General features: G+C 37.7%; 1 protein-coding gene across 5 annotated transcripts in view; it reads left to right on the top strand.

The window, feature by feature from the left end:
• The window catches only part of LOC126283944 (peregrin), a 242985-nt gene that overhangs the window by 89005 nt on the left and 134774 nt on the right, over positions 1–19206 (top strand). For all 5 annotated transcript variants that reach the window (XM_049982350.1, XM_049982348.1, XM_049982346.1 and 2 more), the window contains exons 10-13: positions 4783–4901; positions 9228–9408; positions 11245–11538; positions 14842–14995. In XM_049982350.1, coding sequence (XP_049838307.1) covers positions 4783–4901; positions 9228–9408; positions 11245–11538; positions 14842–14995 — 748 coding nt within the window. The remainder of the gene's footprint in view (positions 1–4782; positions 4902–9227; positions 9409–11244; positions 11539–14841; positions 14996–19206) is intronic.

Below are 19206 nucleotides of genomic sequence, written 5' to 3'. Positions count from 1 at the left end.
TATGGCTTACTAGTAACCGCACTGTTAGTGGGTTGCATATCAGATATGCTGTGATTCATCTTCTTTCGGAGATTGTTTACCTAAAATGTGGGTTCAGTATTAACAAGTTTTCATTACATACAACCATTTACAGAAATGACACCATTGGTGGATATAATATTTGATCATGTTTTTTGTTTTTGTGAGCCTTCGCTTCTGTGAGACTGAAGTGACAGTATTCCATGCAACTTCTAGATTATTCTATTTTCTTTTTTTTTTTAAATTTAAGTCCATTGGTCTATTTGTGTTTAAAATGGTTACTGTTTCTTCCATATTCTGAATATCTTCAGCTCTGTTGAAACATGTAAAGGATAAGCTGAGCTGGATCTTGTGTAAATAATATGATACAAGCACATGATAAATATAACCATATTCACTGCACGCATAAACCATGTGATGTAAAGAACAAAAGCTAAAACAGCACATGGAAATAATGCAGACAGTTCCAAAGAGTTTTTTTGGTAATATGCTGGAGGAACTCAGAATTTTCATGCATCTCCTGAAGGAGCCAGACATACTGCTGAATGAAAGAATTTATTTTTGGATCCATGGCATTTTTGAAACATTTGAAGAGATTTTATAGAGATATACTGTCACTTACATGCTAAAACAGTTCTCCTGTTACCATGTGTGTACTGACCGATGAGATCAGTCCAGCATCAGAGTTGAACTGCATGCCATACCTGTTTCTGAGCTATGGAAAACTGTGCACTCTGGTGTAATATTCTCAAAAGAAGCACACTAAGATGGAAGACTGAAAAAAAATAGTGAGAGATTTGAACTGCAGCATTCTCGTCCATTCTGGTATTAGTTTTATACACTGACCATAATTTAATTCTTCGTAACTGTTTTGTTTCCACGGAGTGACATCATTGTCTTGATATAATGCATAATCACTTAATATGCATTACAATTTATGCACATTAGTGACTTATGGAGCCTGAGCACAGCATTTAACGACTGATGGGTCACTCTGCAGTTACAATGGGTGGTGCCCATGGCGATATTTCGGGGTTGTATAGAATGTAGTGGAAGACAGAATTTGTGCTATAGACGTTTCATTTACAATTTTACAACATTTTAAGTGTTGTTTCCTCCAAAGTATTTCCCAGTATGGAGTACATGCTGTTTGGAATATTATTTCCTGGAATGATTTTTTTTAATGCCACCGACTTCTTTTATTACTGATTTCTGAATGTGCTATATGCTTTGGAAACAACTTCCTTTCATTTTAGTTTTGGGCATAGAGCAGAGGAAAAGTTCTAACAAGTTCAGTTTGAGAGGAAAGTATGGGAGAAATATGACAGATGTGCATTGTTTTGAAACAAACTTGCTCTTGAAAGCAGGCTCTGAGCTAGCGTACCATTGCAGTGCAAAATCCAAGAACTTTTTCACTCGGTCTTCTTGGAGGCAGCAAGCATCTATCAGATATTTTACAGTTTGTAAAGTAGATATTAACTTTTAATATTGAATGCCTTTTTTGGGTGCACTCAGCCTCGTGATGCCAATTGAGGAGCTACTCGACCGAACGGTAGCGGTTTTGGTCAAGAATTCCATCATAATGACCAAGAGAGCAGTGTGCTGACACCACGCCCCTCCTATCCGCATCCTCCACTGAGGATTACATGGCGGTCGGATGGTCCCGGTAGGCCACTCGTGGCCTGAAGACGGAGTGCTTTTATTGAATGCCTTTTTAAATCACAGATCACGACAACCACTGACTACCTTGAGATTCACTACAGTCTATTTTAATATTTTGCAAAACAGACAGTCTGGGGATATCAGTCCAAACATTTTCTAACTGTTTTTTTGTTTTACAGTATGAGCTTATGAGATAGCATACTTGTTAGTGTGGGTCTTCTGTATTGAGCAGCGCAGCATGCTTCTGTATAGTTTCAGAATCAATATCTTTCAACTGGAAAATCTTTAATTATTAGTTTAAAGTATCTCTGTTTTTCATATTTCTGAGGATTTCTTCCCCTCTTTATTTATTTCCTTTATTTACTTTTTTTGTCAAGAGTTGTTGGTGCATTCTCAGACAAGTGGCAGGTAATCTAATGGTGTCCATAGGCTTTGTATGAGGGTTGTTTATCTTTATCATTACTATGAATAATAAAATACTCATGTAGAATAATTTATAGGGATGGCTCAGATATGAACCATCTACACTTTGCAGATGATAATGTGTTCCTAAGTGAAGATTTAGAAAACTCTTTCTGATGATCATATTTTTTGAGAGCTAACCAGGTTAGAATGCTTGACGTATCTCAATTGTGGATCACAGATCATTAAATATAGCATATTTCAACCTCAAAGCAGGCTGAGTTCTCACCTCTATATTTAAAAAAATGCTGATGTTGATGGGAAGAATCTAGACGGCATGGGCTCTTGTTATTCGCCCTAATTTAATGAAACCTTTGAATCAGTGTTGAAACTTTTAATTTGTTTAACCCTATTGTTCAATGTGATTAATATGCTGTACAGTATATTACAATTCATCTAGTTTTAATCTAACAATTGTGTATATTATATTTCTAATTATAGCTTTATATGATTAATTTAGAAAACATTTCTATAACACGGGTTTTCAGTAATTTGGAGTAGTCCAGATTTACAGAATGTCTGTGGAGGAGAACATTTCTCACAAAACCAGGACAATCCAGTAACTGTACTTCACAAAAAAAAGGACACACACAAGGCATAAAAAAAACTTCTGATTTATCAGCCTTCTCTACATAATGTACAATATAGTCACTAAAATTTTCATCAACTGCATAGAAAAATATTGGATTTTAATGAGAGAAAGGAACAAGTTGTCTTTGGAAGTGGCTTAGCTCAATGGACCATATGCAAATCAAGAACGAAATTTTAAAATTGGTTAATGAGTTTGAATTACCATTTTGTCTGTGTGTTCATAGAATCTAGACCAATCTGAATTACCATAAAGTCCAAATCAGTGACAGTTTGCTTTATTTCTTTTGACTAATTTAAACTATTCATATGGAAAAACTATTTTCTTTATGTGCCTTTGTAAAACATCATGTGGCATTTCTTCTACAGTGTCATTATATTTATTACTCTCTTTTTACTGAACAATCATTTACATCATATAAACATTTAAAGATGTATTTGAATTCTTGTCCAATTGTACATATGTTCCTAGTTACTAGCCATTTGAGATCTTAACAGTTTTGAAATGAAATGCCTGTCCAACATGTTTCTCTTTCATTTTCTGCATACTTTTATTACTTCAATTGCTTCCCTTCCAAAATTTTCATAGTATCTACACGTCCCCCAGAAGACATTTTGGATTAAATTCCTGTTATCTACATGTCTGACCTACAGCCTGACGAGTCTGCTTCTTTCTTGTATTATATCTGTGTTTGCTGTGAATCTTATATGAGTCTTTGGGCACTTGTAATCTAGGATGAGGCTAGGGTAGCCACAGTAAATTTTTTAAATTGTGTAGTAAAATGCAGCTGATTTCATGTTTAATTTTATTTGGTCTTTGTCAATCCCCCTTTTTTAAATTTGTTTTCCTTGGAAGAATTGGTCAAAACAAACATGTTGTTGTCTACAAATCCTGTCATTTCTGATATTGTATTCAAAATATCACTCTGAAGAATATAACTTTTGTGGTGTCTTATTAATATTAACAAGAATTAGCTGTGATGCTTTAGATAATCATGATTATTTCCTCAGAAGAGTAAGTCTTTAATTTTGTCCTACTTTCGCAGTAAAGATCATTTTGTGTTTGCACGAAGTTTGTTTATATATATATATATATATATATATATATATATATATATATATATATATATATATATATATATATATATATATATATATTAAAAACAAAGATTCCAAGACTTACCAAGCGGGAAAGCGCCGGCAGACAGGCACATTAACAAAACACACAAACACACACACAGAATTGCTAGCTTTCGCAACCGATGGTTGCTTCTTCAGGAAGGAGAGGGAAAGACGAAAGGATGTGGGTTTTAAGGGGGAGGGTAAGGAGTCATTCCAATCCCGGGAGCGGAAAGACTTCCCTTAGGGGAAAAAAAGGACAGATGTACACTCGCACGCACACACACACACACACACACACACACACACACACATATCCATCCGCACATACACAGACATGGTCTGTGTGTTTTGTTAATGTGCCTGTCTGCCGGCGCTTTCCCGCTTGGTAAGTCTTGGAATCTTTGTTTTTAATATATTTTTCCCATGATATATATATATATATATATATACACACACACTCTTATTAGGGACATTGTACCATCTCAGTGTACAAGAAGAAAACGAGCGGAACGCTCTTTGACCAAGATGAAGCTGAACAATAGTGTGTAAGACAGTGCGTTACAAATGTATGAAATAAACATTAACACTAGGTCATGACAAAAATTATACAGTGGTTTTAAAGCTAGGAGCCTTATATAGAGTTTTATACAAGAAGAATGATTGACAGCAACCCTTGTTACATATTTTAAATCTGTACGTCATTGTTAAATCAGAAACTGTGTTACAAGAGTGAAGGCTGTTTAATTTACTAAAACAAATAAGTTCCACAGTTGTGATGGATGGTAAAAAGGAACAGTCGTAGTAAGATTTTCCCTAGAACATATTGCAGCTGTATACGGGTTGCTAGTGCAAGGTAGGAGCATATCATACAATATTTCCTTGAATGTTTTGACAAGTCTGCAATTGAAATACATTACTGTATTGTTGCAGGGTGAACTTTATCGACAACTGAAGTTTTGGCAGTGCCTTCGCCAAGATTTGGAACGAGCTCGTCTCCTCTGTGAACTGGTGCGCAAACGAGAGAAGCTCAAAAAAGAACTATGCAAATTGTAAGTTTCTCGTATGGGTATCAAATTTAATTTTAAAGTATTTATTAGTATCAGAATTATAGCTGAGAAATGTGTAAGTAGTTACTGAATTACTGGAGGCAATAATATGTTCCTAAACATGATTCTTTTGAGAACTGGTACTATTCATTATTGTTATAGTTGTTTGTTATTACATTAAAGGATGTCAATTTGAAATACATAGTCATAAGCTAATTGTTAATGTATAGAATTCACTACATGAAGATTAAAGGCGAATGACAGAACTTTTGTCTTCAGTAAGAGCAGATAATGGGAATGTGGTCAGTTAGAGCAAGTATATTGAAGATTATTTCAGCGCATCTTTTCTTCCCTCTCCCTCTCTCTCTATCCATCTCCTCCTCATTCTCTCTCAGCCTGTCTGCTCCTCCCAACTCTCTCTCTCTCTCTCTCTCTCTCTCTCTCTCTCTCTCTCTGTGTGTGTGTGTGTGTGTGTGTGTGTGTGTGTGTGGGTGCGCGCGTGCGCGCCCGTCTCCTCCTACTGTCTCCCTCAGTCCCTCTTCTCCTGCCCCACCCTCTCTGTTCATTCCCTGCATTGAGCAAGGTGGCACAGTGGTTAGCACACTGGACTTGCATCTGAGAGGACTACACTTCAAGCTCACTTCTGGCCATCCAGATTTAGGTTTTCATCTCCTTCTCCTCCCCCCCCCCCCCCTCCATCAGTCTCCTCCTCCCCCCTCCCTCCATCCACCTCCTCCTCTTCCCACTCTGTCCATTTCACCTCCTCCTCCCTCTGTCCATTTCTTCTCCCCCTCCCTCTGTCCATTTCCCCTTTCCCATATGTGTGACCATCTCCTCTTTCCCACTACCTGTTTGTCAATCTCCTCTTCTCCTCATTCTCACTCCATGTTATCACTACCACCCCAGTATGAGGGTGCTGCTTGATACCCCCACAGTATTTCTTTCCAGATATTAGTAAATGTACCATGTTTGGTTAAAATCAATCCACGGGTTTAGGAGAAGTTTTTTATCAATGGCTGTTCACAAATATGCACATGTCACATACATTTAACATATTTTGGACAGGTTTGTATACAAATTTCATCTGTATCTCTAGTGACTTCCACCCTGCTGTTTCATTTTCATACAGCTCAATGTTTATGACATCAAATGCCCTAAACTGTATGTCATGCAGTGATGTAATTGCATTTGAATTTATTAAATGGTAATACCAAGAGTGTAATGGAGAGAGGAGCAGAATATAATCGAAGTTGCTGCAGAGAGCCCTTGCATTTCATAGCATCCAATGTTAGGCACTTCGTCAACTATGTTGTGATTGTTTAAACAAATTTCAGGCTTTCAGCCGGTCGTCGTTCAATACTTTGCATGGTATTTCAACTGGGCACCTGCCAGTCATCTTCAGGTGAGCCGTCACAGACTGGTAAAAACATCCTCCATTCCGCAGTACATAGTGTACTGTAACTATTCTGCGCATGCATCGAGAACTTGATAGATGAACCACACTGCCCGCCAGCAGCGCCCTCGCTGGTGGAATAGCGGAACTCAGTAGCCCTCTGCGTTGTTGTTTGCTACGGCCGTCAACGCACTCTGTCGTCTTCTATTTGAGCAAATCGTAGCGATGATGAGATTCCATGCACTGTCCAGCTGGTAGCCGCTGTCACGGTTTCTGCCAGTCGTATTTCTATGGATTCTTTAATAATGGAGTCCCGGAAAGATGTTGCTGTGGACAAAATCATTGTTTTCTCACACTCCATTGAATGTCCAGTAGAAATACAATGTTCAGCAATAGCGGACCTACAGCCTGATGAGTCTTCTTCTTTCTTGTATTATATCTGTATTTGCTGTGAATCTCATATGAGTCTTTGACCACTTGTAATCTAAGATGAGGCTAGGGTAGTCACCCGCCTTTTGCAGCCAAGCAAGTCTGCTATTGCTGAACATTGTATTTCTATTGGACATTCAATGGAGTATGAGAAAACAATGATTTTGTCCACAGCAGTATCTTTATGGGACTCAATTATTAAAGAATCCGTAGAAATATGACTACCGGAAAATCTGTTAAACCGTGACAGCGGCTACCAGCTGGACAGTGCATGGAATCCCATCATCTCCACGATTTGCTCAAATCAAAGATGATAGAGTGCATTGACGGCCGTGGCAAACAGCAACGCAGAGAGTGACTGAGTTCCGCTGTTCCACCAGTGAGAGTGCTGCCAGTGGGCAGTGTGGTTCATCTATCAAGCTTTCGATGCATGTGCAGAATAGTTACAGTACGCTATATATTGCGGAATGGAGGACGTTTTCACCAGTCTGCGATAGCTCACCTGAAGATGACTGGCAGGTACCCAGTTGAAATATCATGCGAAGTATTTAACGACGACCGGCTGCAAGCCTGAAATTTGTTTGAACAATCAATTCGCTGGGAAAGTTTTAAGATTCACATATGTTGTGATGTTTTACTATGGGCTCCAATTAACATGTCATGAACTGCTCTAAGACAGTATACACAGGGTAAGCTCAAAGTCTTTCCCTGATTATAAAAATTTGTAACAAAGTAACTGTTTGCCATAATAAGTTACATTTCATCTTGTTACATAGGTTAATGTTACTAGATTTTGTGAATAATAGATGCTCCACAAAACTGACGCGGGCTGTTAGGTCACGTTAGCTTCTGGCAAAATGGTGTCGAAGCAGGAGAAAGCGTAGTGTGTGCTTTGGTTTCACAAAACAAAATCACCCATCAGTGTTCAGCATAAATTTCAGGCTTCTTATGGACACAGCCCTCCTGACGTTAAATCAGTAAAGTGATGGTATGCAAAGTTTAACAAAATAGGTAGCATTGAAGATCGTCCTTGAAGTGGCAGGCCTTGTGTGAGTGATGCAACTGTTGATCGTGTTTGGCAATCATTTCAATGGAGTCCGTCTAAATCAACTCTTCAAGCATCACGTGAACTCCAAATACCACAAGCAAGTGTGGTGAAAATTCCTCATGAAAGGCTTAGGTTGCATGCTTACAAAGTGCAAATCATGCAGGCCTTGCACTGAATGATTTGCTGACACGTGCTGAATTTGCAACTGATATTCTCAACAGGAGTGATGGTGCTAACGATTACTTAAATCGCATATGCTTTACCGATGAATCCACCTTTCATGTCAGTGGAATAGTAAATAGGCATAATGTCCTTATATGGAGTTTAGAGTCTCCACATACTATTGTACAATTACAGCGAGACAGCGAAAAAGTGAATGTTTGGTGCGGCCTATGCATAACGAGGTTTTTGGACCATTTTTCTTCATGGAAAAATCCTTTACCGCTAACATTTACTTAGATGTTTTGCAACAGTTCATTGCGCCACAGTTAGAAGAATGTCAACCATGGATAATTATCCACCGAGATGGGAGAACCCCCCGCTCCCCCACAGGGCTTTGATAGTGTGTGTTTTCATGGAGAAACGTTTCCGGATCAGCGGATTGGGAGGAACAGTCCAACACCCTGGCCACCCCGCTCTCTATACATTACAACCCTTGAATTTTATTTATGGGCTATATCAAGGACAGAGTCTTCGTCACACCGGTTGCTGACGTTGACAACTAAGGCTAGGATACAAGTTGCTGTGGGTACTGTGACAGAACACATGTTACGAAACACCTGGTGGGAACTGGAATACGGCCTCGACATTCTCCGAGCTACCAATGGAACACCCGTTGAGGTTTACTAACACTAGCCTGTGTAATGGCATCAAATCTAAATTATTATGTCAAATGGTTATTCTGTAATAAATTTAATAAATTGTTACAATCAGGGCAAGACTTTGTGCTCACCCTGTACATCATTCTGTTTTACTCACTTTAGTGCTAGTAATGTAGAAAAAGAAAGATCCCAGAGTCTAAAAAAAAGTTGTATACTTATTAAACTAAATAGGTTAGCACATGAAACACCAAAAATCTCTCTCTCTCTCTTTCTCTCTCTCTCTCTCTCTCTCTCTCTCTTTCTCTTTCTCTTTCTCTTTCTCTTTCTTTTTGTTTTTCTCTTTCTCTCCCTCCCTCCCCCATCCCTCTCACTTCTCCCCATCCCCCTCCCACCTCGCCCTACCACCACCCCCTACCCCCTCTCCCTCCCTTCTCTCCCTCAACCCCCACTGCCTCACTCCCTTCTCCCCGCCTCTCTCAGCTTTGTAGGGTGTGGGGTGGAGAGAGGTGTGAGGGAAAAATTCTTACATGTCTTTCCTTTGTAATTAATGACTAGTGTGTTCTGTAAAAATTTTAATATCAAAACTTTGTTCAAATTACAAATCTAATTCATTCTCTTACCTTTTACCACCCTGCTAGGAAGGAACACTGTCTGCGGATGGAACTATGTCCTCGGGAATGCTTCATGATAGGTCTTATAGATCTATTACAGACAAAAGACACTGGTGAAATATTCTCAGAGCCTGTTGACCAGACAGAAGTTGTGGACTACAGTGATGTTGTTAAGCAGCCAATGGATTTATCAACAATGCGTGTCAAGGTATTCATTTTTGACTTTTACATCTGTTGGGCTCAGCACTTTCCTCACCATGTTCCATTATAATGACTGTAATAAACAAGTTAAAATTTCATGGTGGACCAGAACTCAAACTCAGATATATGTTTTTATGATTTCATTTAGAATGCTATACCAATGCAAACAATCTGTCGCACACAGTTATAAGAATGGTTTTTGTGTCTTTTAAGACCAATATTTATAGCCATTTTGTTAGTTTAACCAGTAGTTTTATATGGCTGGTCATATTATCACAAGGTCTCAATGTATTTATTAAAAATTAGCTTTTTTGTGTTAAGTTTCAAGCTCAAAAATCAAGATTTCATTTCTATAAGCTGACTTAATGTGGTGACAAAATGCATATACATTTGTCAAAAAATTACAGGATTAGTCAACATATGCTGACGCATCTTGAAAAAATGTTATGTCTAGCGCAGCTACACTTTGGAGTTAAGACACTTGTTATCATTACAGGAAGAGAAAGTAAAGACATCATAGCTAACCTGTGATTGAGAAATGGCTAATTTCTCAGATATTTGAGTGTCTCAAATTTCAGTTGTGTAACTTTGGACTAGTGTGACCTGACTTTCTCCCACCTTGTACAACGTTCAACTAACTTGTGGAAATGTATCAGGATGATGCTGTCAACAACAGGTGATATTTCAAAGGTGCACATCCTGTTATTTTGAAGGCTAAACTGTAGCATGTAAATACTGTGCAAGAATGTAAACTTTTCAAAATATCGGCATTGTCAATGTCATCCGTCTGCATTCCCATAAGTTATTTGGACTTTGAACCTGTTTTAAACAGCTGCAAGTATTGGAAAATGGTCATGACAAAATCAGTGATGAGCAATTGCGGTGATTATTTCCTCATGCTCACACACCTCAAAACAGCTACAGTGTATGATTCAAGTCTAACAAACTTTGCAAACAGCTATGTGACAAGAATATTGACCCATATTCTTTGCAGACGTCTTCATGAAAGAGGCCTCTTATTATCATAGGCCCAATGTATGTGTTCTGTTAAAAATAGAACACCCTTAATCTTAAAGACAGCACTCAGTGATACATTAAGGATGGGAGCACATTAGATGGGGCTGTATTTCGTACTCCGTGTATGAAATTTGAAATAATCCTGCACTTGTACTTGATGGATGTCAGTATTATATTTGCGGTCTGACAATGAAGCAGAAATTAGCATTACTAGATATGTGGTGATCTGAACTGTACAGTAGTGTCCTGTGTCGGTCCACTGGTTGGGGAGTTTGATCTTCTAGTCTTTTGTCCTGTTGTACACTGGCACCATTGGTAATTGCATTGTGTGTGTGTGTGTTTTAAATAACACGAGAGCTCAGACGACATTCTGACATGGTGGGATGTCAGTCGCATACTATCATACATTTCTAGCATGCGTTTTTAAGAAATCTATTATCCATGCCAGCACCTTCTAAGTGCTGAGAATTCCTCATCTTGAGAAGTAGCTAAATCATCTGAAATCTTTGTGACTCTATGCCACATGTATATAAATCACCTGTAATCATTGTATTGCGTGCTTTTGAGCTAGTATTCCATTTCTGGAGTCATATAGAGACCCATAACTGTATTTTTCAGTGAATTTTAGTTTATGTAAAAGGCCCATCTTCCAATTTATGAAAGCGGACATATTTACTGATCCCAAGACTGTTGTGGTCAGTATATTATGCATACAACACTTGTATGTAATTTCATATTTTGATTTGATAATTTTAGGTTGCTTATCTGATTTATGCAGAGTGGTAACATAGTTGTCGTCTATCAAATGTTACCTTTTTTATGTTAGGCAGCAAACTTTGAATATCAAGACCTTGATTCACTAGAAGCGGACTTCCTACTGATGATAAACAACTGCATGGCATATAATGCTCGTGACACCGTATTTTATCGGGCTGCACTCCGTATGCGAGAGCAAGGTGGAGCACTTATAAGGCAGGCCCGCTATGATATGGAGGTGCTAAAATTTGATCCAGTCACAGGATTGCTTATACCACCAGATGAATCTCCTGTAAAGACTCAGCATGCTGAATCTGATATTGACCGTGAACTTGCTGACATCACAAGCAAAGTGGAAGTTGGGGTATGTAAACATATTGAATTAATTTTAATCTGAAATTTTTTTGCAATTCTCACTTTATGATAGTATTTGTTGTGCTTTCCAAGTTCGTCTGCAGCATGTGAAGATTTAAAATATAGAGATCCAGAATTTTTTCCTTGGGCGTAAACAATAAAAATGTATTAAAATAAAAAACAGTCACTCACAGAAATTGGCAGATGTTTGCTTAGTTAAGAAGTCTCTGAAGTGCCCATGACGACACTTCATTCAAGTATGTGGCACATACACTATACTAAAATATATGATGGTTTCTATTGTGAAGAAATGACTTGTTGTATGGGTTTACAGGAAAAAAAAACATTGTAAATACTCTGTCTGTTACATTTTTCAGATTTTATTATGTTTTACATTATTTTTGTAACTATTTTTAATATTTGATAGGTAATAACATATATACACAGGATCTTCTTTTTGTTGTACATAGTAACCTGCGTTTTGAGTTTGTGATTTGACAAACTTCTACTGCCCATAGCTTCCTCCAGAGCTTTCCAGTCTTTCTTTTTTAACCATGTTGATTAGGTATGTATTTTAGTAGTAACACATTGCAGCTTCTACTCACCTCATCCAACTCTAGACTTTGCAGTGTATTTCCCTCCTTGGCCCTCCCTATTTTCCCCGTCATGTGCTTTAGAGTTTCTTTATGTATTCTGTTTCTAAATTTTGCAAAAATAAACTGTGTACAAGAGGTTTAGTTCTATTTGCTTTCTTTGCCTTAGTCCCATACAGTATCTTAAATCAGGAAATATAAAATAAAATTCCTCTTTCTCTGTGTGAATTTTCTTGATGATGTTTCTCAGTCAAAAGTTACAGTCCATATGAAACCTAACTGACGAGTATCATTATGCTTTTCAATCTGTGTGCTGAAATTCTTTTTAATTTTGGATTTTATCATCAACCCACACAGGCTTCTGTCATACATGTATGATCAAGGCATATGACGCATGACTAGTGACTGGAAAATGTAGCATCTATTTTTGGCAAAATTCACATGTTTTTTTAAAAGTTTACGCCTATTTTTGTCAAAATTAGAATCAATTTGGTCTTTGTAAAAGTACTGAATGGGACCTTTTTGACTGTAATGTTAACTTTTGGTAAAACTTCAACACCTTTTTCTTTGGAAATGGCCTTTGTTATTTCATCTGGCTGTACTCAAGATTACAAAAATAATTGTTCACTTGAAAAGCAGCAGTATTTTCCTGCCAGTGAACTTAATGTGTTTCCAATTTAAGGTGATTCTGGACATTATTTGTCTTTTCACAACCAATTTTATGATTACAAAATATGCAGATTGTTAACTTTGACCTTTTGTGGGCATTTAGAACCATGTAACTCATGCTTGGCAATGATACAGAAGTGACAAGGCACTTAGCATAGAAGGACAGAATGTACTATAACTCTAGTTTAAGATTAGGAGAAGAATTTTGGCGCAGTTGAAAAACATTACAAATTTTGTTTTACAGTCACTATATGGTATAGCGACAGACAGCCGTAAGCATAATCAAACTAGAATTTTGACTGCCAGAGGGGAGAGGAGTGGTGCAGGGAAAGAAGCCCAGCCTCCGTTTCACAGGGCATCAGCATACAGTAGAGGTGACACATTGTCACAGAGAACGCTGATCTCATCTGGTGTTGTAAGGGTCGTAATCGAAATCAGTGATAGACCAGGATTGGTCACTTCACTTGTTTCAAAATAAGAAAATAAAACAATGAACAACAAACAACACAAAGTGTTGCTTGCTGAGTTTATCAAGGTATTGGTAATGACATAGTTCAAGCCCAACCTCTAGCTGTATTCGATGCAACCACATTTCAAAATATCCACCATCTAATTTGCCATATTAAAATTGTTCACACTTTACCATGTTTTGATCCATTGTACCATCTATTGAGCTTTAAGTAACAAAAAACTGTACGCCTTTCTTTGTTATAAAATTCTAGATCCCACATGTGAGTACTACAATGTATTACACGAGTATCTTAAATAGACCATTCAATCAACCACAGTTCACATGGCTCCAGATCATTGAGTGCATTGCAGCATACATTTTTTATTTTGCAAACAAGTTGTTAAGCATATTGCCTTTCCATATTGGGCGTCACCAGATGGGGTACAACACTAGTAACTGAAAATTAGTTTCATTTTCAATATTTATACGCAGAAAAAGATTCTTATGCACACTATATTTTCAAACTGTGCATCACCAGATTTATTATAACACCAGTAACTGAAAATTGGTTACATTTTCAATATCTATAATCAGAAAATAAAGCTATTTCAGACTATCTCTAATAAAATAGTTCATATGGATACTGTTTGCTATGAAATTGCACCTATTAAGGTGTTTTATGTTTTGAGCCAGAATTTGCATCTGCTGTATTTCACATTTGTCACAAAATGTGATTTTTTTCCGTCCCTACTAATAACATATATCATGTCTCCCTTTTAACAACATAACTTAAGATATCAGTGCAGAATTCTTTCAACTACCTGAGACAGTGTTTGAGGGCATCACTCTTAATATTGTCATTTCTGGAAAATTTGTAGTGTTCCTTGTAATTCATTTTGATTTTTCCTGATTTCCTAACTTATGAATTGGATTGTCAGTGCAGCAGCATGTACCTGGATTAGTACAAAGGATCATAATAAGTAAAATGTTACTTAATATTTATGAAAGAAGTGCCTAAACAGAAGCAGTGAAAATGGCTGACCAACTTGTATATATAATTAATTCAAAGTGTTAGTGTATTCTGTTCAGAGCCTGTCAATTAATTTTTGACTTGACACACACTTCCATGCAAGTGTGCACGCTCACGCAAACACACACACACACACACACACACACACACACACACACATATTCAAATTTGAATCTGGGATGTTATGTTACTTCTCATTCATTGTACTTTTTGCCTCTCATGTTTTTAAGTGACTACTCTTTTTCTTTAATGTCCAGATGTACACTTTCTCTATTCTCTGGTTTGTGAAGGAATCTAAAATTTTGAAACTGAACTTTATTTGTAAATGTTTATTAACTGTACTTCAATTGTCTCTGTTCATCTGGTGCTAAGTAAACACTCTTCTTCTGTCACAGATATTTGAAGTGTTTATCTTGGATTTTTGTTTTTAGTAGATTTTCACCATTTATAGTAGCTGCTAAAACCAAACGGCTATATGGATTTGAGAACCATGCCACTTTATTTTAGGGTTCCTCTTAAGTTTTATTGTAATTTTATGACTCATTAAGTTGTTTGATAATTTGTTTACAGGGCCGAGAAGCTTTAGCACGTTTACTGGAACTTCAAGTTCGATGCCAGGATTTAAAACTTGGTCCAGCTCGTGCAAAACGATTACGTCTCATTCGTTCTGCTATTACAAAGTTACGGCGGCGTATCAATGCATCAGCAGTGACTGCTCGTTCTGGTAAATGACCAAATGAGACTTATTATACAAGCAACAGAAAATTAATTAACTTTACATTTTTTGTTATTTTTTGAACTGCTTTTATGTACTTTGGTGTTTACTCCATTGTACTTTTAACGTAAACTGACATATTTATTAAAATAAAAATTTAAAGACAATTTAAGTAGTAAATGTAACATCTCACCAAATCGTCTAGATGCTGAGTTGTCAGTTGGCACATAAGTAAGCTGAAGAGCTGAAATATTACTAGCTTTTCGAAGAATTGCCCAGAATTATAGAGGATGCGCATACGTCCATGCCTCCCACCCCCCTTTCTCTCTCTCTCTCTCTCTCTCTCTCTCTCTCTCTCTCACACACACACACACACACACACACACACACACACACATACACACACACAGACAGAGAGAGAGAGAGAGAGAGAGAGAGAGAGAGAGAGAGAGAGAGACGCACAAAACAACTATATAATCAAAACTGACTACATTGCACTCTCAGTAGATGTGTGTGTGTGTTTTATTTTACACGTTTTGTTCCATAGGGCGAATTTGAGGAGTAAATCTACGTGGTCATGGAATATGTCACTACATAAAATTACAATAGAAAAGTAATAATAGATATAATAATAAAGTGTTCATGAATCCTAAGAGACAACAAACTATAAGTTTATAGAAATGCAGTCAACAAAATAATGCAGGAATCAGCATAATTTTTCAAGGAACTAATCAGCAGGATTGGAGGAGTGACCCACGAGGAAACTCATCAGTTTGGATTTGTGAGAACCTGGATTTTTGCTATGACTTTTTGAATTCTTGTGGTAGCTTATGGAAAATAGTTGCAGCAGAATACTGCACCTCTTTTTGCACAAGAGACAAGGAGGTGCAAACCAAATGTAGATTGGACTTCTGCCTAGTATTATCTGAGAGAAAGATGCAAATTCTTTGGAATAAGCTGATATTGTTAACAAAAAATGACATTAAAGAATATATAGATTGAGAGACCAATGTCAGAATATCAAGGCTAATGAACAGGGATCAACAAAAGGTTTGTGAACTTACACCACTTATTGCGGAAACCATCCGTTCTTGAGCCAAAAATACCCTTTGAGAATGGGAAGAGTTAACCCGAAATACAATACCATACATCATTACCAAATGAAAATAAGCAAAGTAGACTGCTCTTCATGTTGAATTATCACTTATTCCAGATACTGTTCTGATAGTAAAAATGTCAGCATTAAGTCTTTGAACAAGATCCTAAACATGGGCTTTCCACTACAGTTTACCATTGATTTAAACACCTAGAAATTTGAACTGTTCAGTCTCACTAATCATGTGCCCATTCTTTGTCATTAAAATGTCATGGTTTGTTCAATTGTGTGTCAGAAATTGTAAAAACTGATCTTACTGTGATATAGCATTTATTTTCTACAAGCCATGAACTTCCTTCTTGAACTGCAGTACTTGAAACAGTGCCAACATTGCACACAATATCCTTTACTACTGAGCTAGTGCCACGAGCAAACAGAAATATTTTAGAAGCATCTATAATACTAGAAGGCATATAATTTATATAAATAAGGAACAGGAGTGGCCACAGCACTCATGCCCAGAGGCCTCCCATTTGAACCCACATCATAGCTATTTTCAAAACTGTGGAGAATGGCCTTTTGCCATTTGTTCTTAAAGTAAGAATAAGAAGTGTGTGTGTGCGCGCGCGCGTGCGCTTGTGTGCGTGTACATGCGAGATAGAGAGGGAGGGGGGGGGGGGGGGGGCATACATAGAAAGTCTGTGTCTGTTGAAGGAATAACTCAGTGTCTCTAATATTTATGAATTGTTACCTCACTAATTAAATTATTTATATTCTACCAAGGACTTGCCAATGCCATATGAAGCAAGATTTTTATTTTTTGTAGCTATGTGAGCTCAGTAACTGCCAGTATAAAGTCCGGCCATTCTGTAGAAGTTTCCAAGGATAATGTCATCTAAACAAAGCCAGTAAATTTCAAAGGTCTCTAAACACCCACTGCTGTTACTATTACAGTATTAATCGTTGATGAAGGTTTTCTGCTAAACTGATACTATTAAGTAGTGATACATAAAGGCAGAATTTATGTACATTCTTTTTGAAGCCTAATGTTCTCACAATTTTTGCTGTCTTGACATGTAAATGTTGATGTGGTGGTCTTTCCTTCTGTATCAGAGCATAACTGTGATGATACAGAAGTGATTCATATCCGAACTCTTGTCACAGTGTGGAAAGCACAATGTTGCTTGAATGTTTCTGTAAACATGTAAATTCATTTTTATAAATAATTTAAAAATAGAAGTTAGCATTCATTTTAGTAGGTATGGCACTGAGTCATCGGTAGGCACATAAATGAGAAAGAGGACTGTGCTAGCTTCTGCGTGAATCTTTCTTCAGAGGTACAGAGTGCACGTATGAATACCTGTATGACCACACTACCCTATCTGGCTCATACTAGACAGTGGTGAGTGTTCATATAGGTTGGAGTGAGTGTGGAGGGGGAAGGGGAAGGAGGCAGGAAGCAGGAGGAAGGATGGAAGGAAATGGCAGCAGAAATACAGTACAAGAATGTGGCACCAGTGAGCTCAGTGTGACTGTGGGCTGGGGAAACTGTGAAGCACGCTGTGACACGGGATGGGAGGTGGCCTTAATCTCCATGACCACCCCTGTTGCGCAGCCCGAACCTCAGTTATCCTGCACCCATAACCTGTTCTCCATATGTAAAAAATAAAACACTTGCAGGCGTCGTTTGGATGTGATTTTATTGTATTGCAACCATCTTCAGTGACTCAGTACACCATCTTCAAGCCTGTGTGCATAAATTGTAATTACAGCCTCATCAACTTACCATCCATGCAAATACAAAGACAGATTAAAAATGGAATAAAAATCAAGGACATTACTATATAAATGAATTTACAGTAATCATCTGATAAAAACCAACAGATACATCCATTGTCACATACCTAAAATAGAATCTTATAGTATTTCATGACGGATTTAAACTATAAACGTAGTACAAATTAATCATTGGCAAAAGTTTTCTGCTAAGTATTGAAATTATTAAGTAGTGATACACTGAAGGCAGAATTTATGGACATTCTTTTTGAAGCATAATGGTCCCAGAATACATCTGTTGTCACATACCTAAAATAGAATCTTATATAGTATATCATGACAGACTTCCGCTTGTAAACGTTGTACAAATGTATTGCTTATTAATAAAATCAGTGATTTAATGTTCCATAACTAAAAACTGGTCAGTTAGATTATACACTAAATTACAAAATCCTGAAGTAGAATACTAACATACAGAAATCACTGTAGAAAATGATAAATGTACAAAAGAAACTACAACATCAGAGAAGTAAGTAAACCAAAGACGTATGCATCTATGAGCATGTAGTCCTCGCAAGAACAGCATCGACAATATCTAAGTGTCAATATAGATAAAGCTATCAAAATGACAATATAAATATATTAAAAACAAAGATTCCAAGACTTACCAAGTGGGAAAGCGCCGGCAGACAGGCACATGAACAAAACACACAAACACACACACAGAATTACGAGCTTTCGCAACTGGCAGTTGCTTCGTCAGGAAAGAGGGAAGGAGAGGGAAAAATGAAAGGATGTGGGTTTTAAGGGAGAGGGTAAGGAGTCATTCCAATCTCGGGAGCGGAAAGACTTCCCTTAGGGGAAAAAAAGGACAGGTGTACACTCGCACACACACACACATATCCATCCGCACATACACAGACACAAGCAGACATATTTAAAGGCAAAGAGTTAAGGGCAGAGATGTCAGTCGAGGCGGAAGTACAGAGGCAAAGAAGTTGTTGAAAGACAGGTGAGGTATGAGCGGCGGCAACTTGAAATTAGCGGAGGTTGAGGCCTGGCGGATATCGAGAAGAGAGGATATACTGAAGGGCGAGTTCCCATCTCCGGAGTTCGGATAGGTTGGTGTTGGTGGGAAGTATCCAGATAACTCGGACGGTGTAACACTGTGCCAAGATGTGCTGGCCGTGCATCAAGGCATGTTTAGCCACAGGGTGATCCTCATTACCAACAAACACTGTCTGCCTGTGTCCATTCATGCGAATGGACAGTTTGTTGCTGGTCATTCCCACATAGAAAGCATCACAGTGCAGGCAGGTCAGTTGGTAAATCACGTGGGTGCTTTCAC

This window comes from Schistocerca gregaria, chromosome 8 (assembly GCF_023897955.1).
Source record: "Schistocerca gregaria isolate iqSchGreg1 chromosome 8, iqSchGreg1.2, whole genome shotgun sequence".
NCBI lineage: Eukaryota > Metazoa > Arthropoda > Insecta > Orthoptera > Acrididae > Schistocerca > Schistocerca gregaria.
Note: the sequence above shows the minus strand (reverse complement) of the source record. Positions and strands in the feature narration are given on the sequence as shown.